This window comes from Harpegnathos saltator, unplaced genomic scaffold (genome assembly GCF_003227715.2).
Source record: "Harpegnathos saltator strain DR-91 unplaced genomic scaffold, Hsal_v8.6 scaffold772, whole genome shotgun sequence".
NCBI classification, from domain to species: domain Eukaryota; kingdom Metazoa; phylum Arthropoda; class Insecta; order Hymenoptera; family Formicidae; genus Harpegnathos; species Harpegnathos saltator.
This window is the reverse complement of record NW_020230618.1, coordinates 266,055-276,423: the sequence shown is the minus strand read 5'-3', so window position 1 is coordinate 276,423 and position 10,369 is coordinate 266,055. Positions and strand designations below refer to the sequence as shown.

At 54.8% G+C, this 10,369-nt stretch overlaps 1 protein-coding gene across 1 annotated transcript; it reads right to left on the bottom strand.

Annotated features, from left to right (window-relative positions):
• Positions 1-5,764: 5,764 nt before the first annotated feature.
• Positions 5,765-10,000, bottom strand: fd102C (forkhead domain 102C). The gene has a single exon (XM_025306247.1). The coding sequence runs from the start codon at positions 9,330-9,332 to the stop codon at positions 8,034-8,036; it is 1,299 nt and encodes a 432-aa protein (XP_025162032.1). The 5' UTR covers positions 9,333-10,000; the 3' UTR covers positions 5,765-8,033.
• Positions 10,001-10,369: the final 369 nt, after the last annotated feature.

Sequence of the window (10,369 nt, the reverse complement as noted above, 5' to 3'; positions counted from 1 at the left end):
CAAACCGTAAAACCCGACCCGAGTAGCTTACATGAGACAAATTTCAAGTAACGGCGCCAACGTCAACACGCGCCTGCGTTAGGCCCAGAGCACAGACTTCTGCATAACGCATAATACACAACGCATAAGAGAATCAACCAATCAGAGTTCTTCATTTCCATCCTGAGGAGGGAAATGAAGAAAACTAATTGGTTTATTCTCTTATGCGTTATGCAAAAGCCTGTATTCTTGCCCTTATTCTTTATTAGCTTCGCTTTATATCCTCTCGTCTCCGCCGCGCGCGCGCGTGCCAAGTTGCCGCTAATAAGCTCTCGGAGGAATCGCGTCGCCGTCGAATCACGCTCGGCGCGCTGATCGCGAGGAGCAGCTCGAGGCGCGTCCTCGGTGGAAGTCGATCGTAGTCCTCGCGCAGCCGCGCAAGTCCATTCGGCGTGCAACAACGTGCAAGCTACGGGGTTAACGAGATCATCGGTCTCGAATCTCCGCGGCCGTTCTGGCCGTAGCCGCTCGCTAGGTAGCTCACGCTACGTCAGCCATGAAGCTGCGCCGACGGCGGCGACTGCAGCAGAGACACGCATCCGCGGTCTACGTGTCGGTCGACCTAGCCGCGACTTACGCGATGCACGCGTATGCACCCGCAGCCGCGTGCGTACCACGCACCGCGTACGGCCGGTTATGTATGCGCGACCTGTCGCAACGCAGTCGCAAACACGCTCCGGCTACGGCGCGTCCGATCCGGCAATCTGCTCTAAATACGTCCGGCACAATGCCCGTCGCTGTGGGTTCGCTATAATGTCGCGGAGGGCCCTGTGCGCTGCTGCGTTGCTGCTGCTGCTGCTGCTGCTGCTGCTGCTGCTGCACCACCGATGATGTTGCGGAGGATGTTGCCGGCGAGCTCTCGCCGCCGACGTATCGCCCGGAAGATCTCGCGGGATCGAGAATACTCGATCCCCGCGATGAGCGACGTGAAAATAGAACGAAGCTGGCAGATCGCTTCCTGTTTTCAATACCGCCGCGCCGGGCTCCGCCGACCCTCCCGCCCGCTTTCCGCCCTCCGCGTACACAGGTTCCACGCATACGCGAACACACTTGCGTGTAAGTGTGTGTATGTATATCGGGAGGCTTCGTCGTTATTTGTTAAATATTCGAAAAGTCCGGCCGGCTAGTTTGGAATAACAAACCGGGACGGAGTTTGCATAGACTGCACAAGACGAGACGCGACGCGAGCGGCCGTAAACGCCGTCGACTGTTTTTCCAACACCCTCGCCGGCACTTCGTGGGAAAGCCGAGCCGCGCTGAGCTGCTCGGGGTCTCGAAAACACACGTATCCGTGAATGCAGAGATTTGAGCGCGAAAACATAAACTGAGTTTTTCCACCACATGCGCGCGCGCGCAGATATGACGGAAACTCTCGTCTCATGTTTGTCATGTGGTTCGTTGATAAAAATTCATACGGAGGATTCCTCCGAATCGGCGTTCGCAATAAACTACAAACGAACGATATTATCTTATTCGGCTGGGATATGTTCGAGTCGTTCGAAACGATCGAAGAATGTGCGGGAAAGTGGAAATTTCTCTCTGAGTGAAATTCCACTCGAAAAATCCGCGAGTCACTTGAGGAAATAAACAGATAATGTTAATTGTCGCAGTGTATAAATTATTGTTGCGGTGCGGCGATCCCAGTCGTGTGACATAGCCTTGATTATGTGGCTCAACGAGAAGTTCGGAATACCAAGCAATCTCGTGAATACTTCAGCAAACGAGCCCTAAAGTTCGACAATTGCCCGATGATTATTTTCTGCCCCCTCCTCTCCCCTTTCTTTCCTCAATATTCGGAGATTTATAAGCGCGTGAGTAAACGATGATAATGCTGGCGCAATGAGGAGCTCGTCGGCAGGTAGCCTCCTTAAATCAAGCACTGCTATGGTTTCGGTGTTTGCGCCGTTTACTTTGTCGCAAGCAATATTTAACAAATTGCTTTCATTCCCCATCGTCGGGTTTCCCGTCGTCGTCGTCGTCGTCGTCGTCGTCGTCGTCGTCGTCGTCGTCGAACACGCTCTCCGCCGAGGATTTGTAGTTGCTCGCTTAGCGATCGCCTGTGAGGCTTCATTTGATGAATCGAGAGACAATGGGACGCCACGAAACGCTCGTCGATAAATACAAGCCGACAGGATTGCGCAGCTAAATCCTGTGGCCGACGTTTCACCGCCGGCTCACGATATCGGATACGTAATTAATTCTCGACGTGTCATTAATGAAAATTTCGCGCGTTAAGCGCGCGTCGTTATAAACGCAAGCCGTTGCGCTTGGCTTTTCATTTCCCGGTGTTTCGCGCGTTCGCGAGCAGAGATGAGCACAGACACAGCGATCGCTAATCATCGACGCGACGATATACGATCGCGATTTATTTCACATGTTAATTATTATAGCAGTCATTAGCGTTATAATACAGTGAATCTTATCACGATTCACGCGCGGAACGCAACCGCAGCTGTGTGAAACAGTAGATTAAACAGCCGATAGAGAATCCAAGGAACGAGCTGACGAAAAGATCGCAAATCGCAAATTTATCTAGCGCATGCTTGCTGACTCAAAAGTGGACTTGAGATAATTGGGATAATCAGCGGGTACCGATCGCGGCAGTCAATGCATTAACGTACGCGAACGAAAAGCGTTGCTCCGACGGCGGTTTCGAGGGAAGCAAGGAGATTATCCGCGGATTCTTTGTCTTACAAAGACAGGCGACAGTCCACGCGCGCGGACTATAAAACGGATCTGCCAGCGGAATTATTTGCGGCAAACAATCCGAGCCGGTATTATCCACTCACAGCTTGCTGCCAGCGCGACGGTCTTCATCGTCGGGGATGAGTCTTCATCCTCGTCGATGTCGCTAAAATTTCGAGCAAGCGAACGAGGCACGACGATCTGCCGAAGGCGAAAAGGAAAGTGCTTGTCACGAGCCAACGGACAATGAAGAAAAGCGGAACGTTTAAAACGAAGGAATCCGGCGCGAGTCTTTCCCTCTCTCTCTCTCTCTCTCTCTCTCTCTCTCTCTCTGAACGTCGAAGTAAGCGCATTAACCCCGGCGCGCTCTTAACCCTAAGGCCCGAGATGCATTGTCCGAGATGCTAATCCCTGTTTTCGTCACCGGTCGGATTTATAATTCCGTCGTTTGCGCTCCGCGTGTCTCCGGGACTCTCTCGAGAGGCGTATTGCGTGTCTCTCTCCCGATGTTTCGCTGCGAATAACGTTTCATACATAATACAAGCCGCGACTCGTAATCTCCCGGAGATTACGTTTGAAAAAAAGGGAGGAGAGGAGTGTAAAATCGACGTGTTAATATGTATCTCGAATGTGCGTTTCAAATCGTGTTTTTTTAGACCGAGGTTATTCCTCGGTTATTACTCGCCTACTCGAGTTACGTGCACGTCACCACGACGAAACGACGTCTCTCGCGTTAGCCGTTTAGGTTATCGCGTACACCACGTGCGTCGCGACGACTGTTGGCCGCGGTATTGCTTAAACGTGCCGTCATCGGCCGGCCGCGGCGGGACTATATTCGAAACATCGTTACTCGCCGGCTGTCATCCTTGCATGCTAATGTTTTTCACAGAGCCGAGTCCTTATCCTCGCGCGCGCTCGAGCGGGCGTCCGTCCCGTTGGCGATAGCCGCGGTATCTCTCTCCTGCGGGGCGCCGCGCCGCGCGCGCCACTCAACGAGGCGAGTGGAAATGATCGCACAGAAAATCGACCCACATCGACGAGAGCCCATCGCTCGCCCATCTGTATCGCCGCTTGTCAATCGTCGGTTGATCCGTCCCCCCTTCGCCCGTTACGACGCGAATTTCGTTCGCTCGATCTTGCTCGGTCCAACAATATCGTCGTACACGAGCCGGCATAACTTGTTCATTCTCACTTATGAGCGAGAAATAAATCCCTCGATGAAAAAAGATACGATTCGCAAAAAAGGCAGAAGAGAAATGCTCGTAAGCGAAGAGTCAGATAAAAATCGTAACGCTTGAACCCGGTCATAATATATTCGCCAGATCTGGGGCCAGGGATCGTGGAATCCCTCGAATCCCCCCCCCCCCCCGCCGCATCTTGATTATTGGCCGATCGAAGGAAAATAACAAAATATTATTCATCGGATAGAATTTGCAACGTAAAACGAGAAATTAGATGCGAAAGGAGAGATAAATCTGATTGCTGTTTCGTCTAACGATAAACAGTCACGGCACACGAATGTGTCGGCGCGGTACGTGTGATCGAGGAATTCTAATGAGCGCAGTGAATGTTAAAAACTATTATATCATGGCCCGCGCGCATGAGAAACTCGATCGCGTCGCGCGATAAAATACAAGCGCGCGTTAATGCGAATCTTACGGGATCCTGCTTTTAAAGCCGCGAGTTTCCGAGGTCAGATGGAAAATGCGATACGAGTCGCTTGTGTGCGCCGCGCGCGTGTTTCTAAACGCGATATCATGTATTTAGCGGGTTACGCATTAATACGGATTCCATACAAATCAAACTTGCCTCGATCAGCAATCAGCGCGCGGGCGTTTCTCACGTTTCTTTATTTACCTCCGCTTGTTAATTACAGTCACCTCTCCGGTGAATTGGCCTTCCATCTCGCCTCTGCATCGGGGCGCCTCTGCCGACTCTCGTTAACGGCGCGTACGTCGGCAATCACGGATAAATAGAAGACGCGAAGAAGAATGCGCTGTCGTCAACGCGCGCGTCGCGGGAGACGATTCTTTTCGCGACCTCTGCGACAGCTCGCGTGCAACAAACGTTCTCGTCTGGTTCGGCTGGTGTGTACATTAACTAATGGCCGAGTCCGGCCGTTTGTTATCACGACAAATAGATTTCTCAGGCACTCTCGGCGCGTCGCCTAACGGACTGCGCAGACACGCGCGGAATGTTTCCGTCAACTCGGGCTTTTCGAGCGGCGAATAGCACGAACGGCGGACGCGCAAGGCTTGCAGGAAGCGCGACCGTCATCATCATCATCATTATCTGAGCAATAAGCGGTAATCGTCATCCTCATCATCGTCATCATCGACGACGACGACGACGACGACGATGAGAGGCTCGAATGAGAGCAGAATATTCGACGGGCAGCTTTTTTCTCAGGGATAAAAAGGCGGACGATAGGCGGAGAGGAAAGCGAGATCAATCAGCGTAGAGATCGCGTGTCGTGGGAACAGAAACTTTATTAAAGTTCAGTTGCGTCGAGACAATAACAGGCCGCCGGCGTACGCTTACGAGGTAACTGTTAAAAAATGGTCTTGCGGTCTTTTCTCGGTGTGACGCCGGCAAGGCGATCGATTTCCCCGATCGCTTCCGGACGTTATCTGATTCATGTACGCAGGTACGTATACATCGATACATATACATACATACAGAAGGAGACGAGGAAGGGGGACGATGGCCTGGGGGCGGGAGGCGGGGGCGAAGAGGAACGAAGGGGGTGGATCCGGGAGAAGTAAGGGCGAGGTATGCTCGGGTTTGTACAGAATATATCTTCGTGTGTCCGTCTCTAGCGACATGGGGGTGCGGATTATACAACGGGGGGAGAGAGATATCTCGCTACCTTAGGTACCTTAGACGACTTTTATATTACACTTTGAACAGCCGAGATCGCAATCAGTCTGACGTAATGCTCCGCGTGCAACGCATTTCTACGCGCTACCGTGTCGACACGGCGATGAACGGACCTACGTTCTCTGTCTCTCTCTCTCTCTCTCTCTCTCTCTCTCTCTCTCTCTCTCTCTCTCTCTCTCTCTCGCTCGCTCGCTCGCTCGCTCGCGTGATTCTCATATTTACAAAGATGCCTAAATTCGCCGGTAGAATCCCAACTGGACACGGCACACGGCACGAGGGATCTTCGCAATCACAAGCAAGCAAATGATAATTATCGTCCAGGAACCAAACTCTATAATGAGTGTCGTTGATAACGACACTACTGTGCATAAAAGTAATATTATTATAATGTCAATAAATATCGTAAATTGATAAAACATTGCTTCTCCGTTTGGACAGCAAAATTGCTTATGATTGGCGGCCTGGGACGGCCAAAGTTTGTATATATATATTGACAAGTTTCTCCTTAATTGAGATTAAATCAGGACTTTCTCTCTAATTGGGATGAAATTTTCCCGCTGTCCGCCGGTGCAAGATTGATCGCGTCGATCGTCGCGCAGTTCGCCATCGGCCGATCGCGCCGCGATCGAGGGAAAGTTTCGCGTTGGGATTTTGCCGTCGAACTCCGGTCTATATACATACTTTTTTTTTCTTAGACATCTATCTATATAGTACACGTATAAGTTCCGGAGCGCGTAACCGAAGCTCGCGCCAAATCGCCGGACTCGACTTCAACAGACCAGACTCAAATGATCTCCGACGCTCGGAGAGAGAAGTGCGTCTCGGTCGTGCGTCGGGCGAGAAGCCAGCCGTTCTCCGCGTGCAAGATTCATTTATTCATCGGGGTAAGCGAGAGGTGTAAGCGGGCTGTCAGGCCCGTGAGGATCGCACAAAGATTGCGGAAGACGGCAACTTGAAAGCAAAATCGAAATGTTCGAGAAAAATCCGGACGTTTTCGGAAATCCGTAGGACGTCCTTCGAGAATTCCACGTTGTCCGCCCGCTTACTGATCCGTATTCCGATCGACGCTAGACGAAGTCGCCTAATTCCTCGAGACCGAGATAACGCGCCATACGTGACTTTTGTGCGAGACAAATGAAAAGCGCGCTCGGGACCGGCGCGGCGCGGGTCGAGCTTCTTCGAGTCGAGCGGCCGAACGAAAATCGACGGACAGAAGCACGCGGAGATCGTCCGATGGCGCGATGGAAGGATTCCGATAATTCCGTCGCTGCGACACGACGATGCTTCCCAACGACGTTTGCGACACGCTGCGAATGGCATCAGGAAATGCCTCTTCTCTTCCCCTTTTCCCTTCGCGAAACGTCTCAACGAAACGATGAGCGATCGGACTAGAATCTCGCGTCACAGCCGCGCGGCGTTTCCGTCGCAGCGACGAACGCAAGGACGCACGCCATTTCGTCGAGCGCAGACCAGACACCTGGCTCCCGTGACGCTCGAGACACAATCGGCGACGGATCGATCTGTTTTTCTCGTGGCCCGACTTCGACCCGAGGCACCCAATCGGCCGCCAATTTTCCGCCGAGTCCGTTCTCCGGAGATCACTCGCGGTCTATTCTCCCTGCGTGCGCGCGAAAACGCCGTGCTAAGCGCCGCGGACGATGCGAGTCCTCCGGGGAGACGCTTAAAGAATATCCTTTACGGACGCTCTCGTGTACTTTCGATCTTGCTTTCGACTCGATCGTCATGCTTCCTCCGAAAACTCCGAAAAGGCTTTCCCCCGCGCTTGCGAACACCGATCTCTCCGTCGTGGAGAGACAACATTCTCTCGCAAGGCGATCTTTCCCCCGAGAGAAAGCCGCAGTGTTCAGCTGCCCATAGAAGATGTCTTGGGGTCTAATTAGGATCCAGCCCGACTGCGAGAGATATCTACGTAGAGTCTACGTAGATAGAATAAGCGATAACGCGACCTAACTCAAGGTTCACCCAATATTCTTCCTGATCTCCACTTTACGTTAAAATTTCCTCGTTTGTTATTCCGCCGATAATTCGATAGTCGCTGTAAAAACGGACCCCTTACTTGACGGAATAAAAATGTACAAACGTAATCGAGCGAAAGATAAATGCGGATTCCCATAATACTTTATCCCGAGATTCCAAATGGAGAACCCCAAAATAGGATCCCCAATTGGTATCACGACCGAGCCACTAAGTTCGGGACAAATTTGGGGATCCTAATCGGGTTCTGGCCTGCGTCTGATGACAGCCAGGACAATTTTCGTACAGGCGCAAGATCAACACGCGAAACGTCGTCGTTCCGCGGGGAACAGGACGACCAGGGTCCAGAGCAAAAGAACGTGAGCACACGAGACAACACGAGCAGCTACCTGCGAACTGTGCGAACCGACTCGCTCGTTGGCTCGGACTCGTCATTAGACGCTGGAGCCGCCGGCGGAATTGGCCGGTATGTAGTAGTTCCTCACGTGCAAATGATTGTGAAGATGTACAGCCGAGAGTTGCTGTTGCTGCTGCTGTTGCTGCTGGCCGCCGCCGCCGCCGCCGCCGCCGCCGCCGCCGCTCTGTACACTCTGGTGATTCCAATGGCCAGTCGGCGACAAAATCTTCGAGTCCGGGCTGACCGACGGCGGCGTGCCCGGCGACGGTAAGGCGTTCGCGTCAGCGACCACGTCGACGTCGACGTCCTCTTCGTCCTGATCAGGCTCCGGTAGGTCGTGCAGCTCGTCTTCGCTGCAGCTAAAGCGCCGCGACTTGGTCGGATCGGACTCCACAATCTGGTGTTGCTGATCGTCCGGCGCCAGGAGCGATGCCACGTCGAACTGCCGTTTTCTCGACGGCTGGAAAGACGACTGCCGCAGCGACTGGCTCTGGAAGGAGTGCTGTTGATGTGACTGTTGCTGCTGCTGCTGCTGTTGCTGCTGCTGTTGCTGCTGCTGCTGGTGATGATGATGCGGCGTCCACAGGCCGGTTATCGGTTGCGTGGCCACCGGGGGTCCGAGGGCCGCCGGAGGTGGCGGGGTGGCCGGCAATGGTGGCGGGCTAGGACTGTCCGGTTCCTCGTCCACCGCCAGTCCCATGTGCCTGCGTACTTTCCGCTGTGCCTTGCGCCGGCGGAAGTCACCGCGCCGGAAGTCCTCGAGATTCGCCGGGTGGATCGCCCAATAGTGACCCTTACCGTTGGCGCTCCTACCGGACTTGACGAAACAGTCGTTCAACGAAAGATTGTGCCGGATGGAGTTGCGCCAACCGGGTCCGCGAGTGCGGAAGTATGGGTAGTGCTCGAGTATGTGCTGGTAGATGTCGGATAGCACAAGTTTCTTCTCGGGCGACGACAATATCGCCATCGCGATCAAGCCAATGTAGCTGTGCTGGGGCTTGGGCTCCTCCGGTATTCGCTGGTGATGCGGATGCAGCAACGCCATCGACAGCGCCAACCGGCCAGGATATCCGGCGGCGGCGGCTGCTGCCGGGTACAGCGGCAACGGCGCCGGGAAACCCGGGCTCATGCTTAAAGTCGACGCGCTCGACGGCGGGTGGCCAACACCAGGGTGCTGTGGATGTAGCTGCTGTGCCAGTCGCAGTCGCTCCGCCATCGCGTAGTGGTACAGTTGCAGCCGATAGTGCTCGAGGCCTGGCAAGAAGCCGGCCATGGGGTTACCCAGACCGACGGCGAGCGGTTCCTTCGCCGGCGGCGGGCTCTCGTTGCTGCACATGGCCGCGGCCGATCGGACAGAGCGAACTGTTCCTTGAGATCGACACTGTGCCGGTTTGATCCTCACGCGAGCGACACGCGGACCAGGTGAGCGGCCGTCGCGATGGCGTCGTCAACGAGGGACTCGTTCGAGTTCGGGCCCGTTACGTGGTCATACGGATCGTTACCCAGCAGACCGGAGCAGACTGACGGAGTCAAGTCGAGAGGCACTGTGTGTACGTGTGTACGTGTGCGTACGTGTGTGTCGGCTCGCGGAAACACTGACTTAACCCGCCGTAACAGCCGGACTGTACGGTACCACCGGGTACACGGTACGCGCGCTCAACAGCCGTGGTCGGCGAGGCCCAAGCGTGGTGAATTAACGCCGCTCCGGGGGTGGCAACGTCGCGGCGACCGCGGTGCTCCCTGTTTTCCAACAGTTTTCACCCTGTTTGTCACGATGCGCTCCGAGCGGCCGACTGGTCATGATTTACGATCTCGCCGGTGCGACCGCCTCGCCGATGGCTTTCGCCCCACTCGCGGCGCGGGCGCGACGCCGGGTAACACCCACCACGCACTGCAAACACGGCCGCGGGGAAGGGGAGCCTGGGTTACCCGAGCGCGGGCGAGAACGCGCGGGACCCGGCGCAGCACCCGGCGCGGGACCTGCCGCGGAAAAAGGAGCCCGAGAACCGGTACGCCGACCAATGGCAGCGCGGAGGACGGCGCGGTAACGCGGTACCCACCACCGGCCGCCACACCTACGACGTCGCCGATATTGATCCCGGACAACCTAATCTGGCCACCGGGGGCGGTGGTGGAGATGGTGACGGCCCTGATGATGGTGCGGCTGCCAGCGTCGTCTCTCTTATCTACGTGGCCTAACGTAGCTCGATATCATAGCCGATCCTGTGCCAGGGAGTCGAGACGATCGATGCGTGTTTCCCGTTTTCAGAGCGTGCTGCACTGTGGCTTTCGGAAATGGCATTGCTCTTCTCCCTCCAGCTCCCCCATCCTCCAGCCCGGCCCCTTTCACGCCCCTCCAGCCCCTTGCCCACT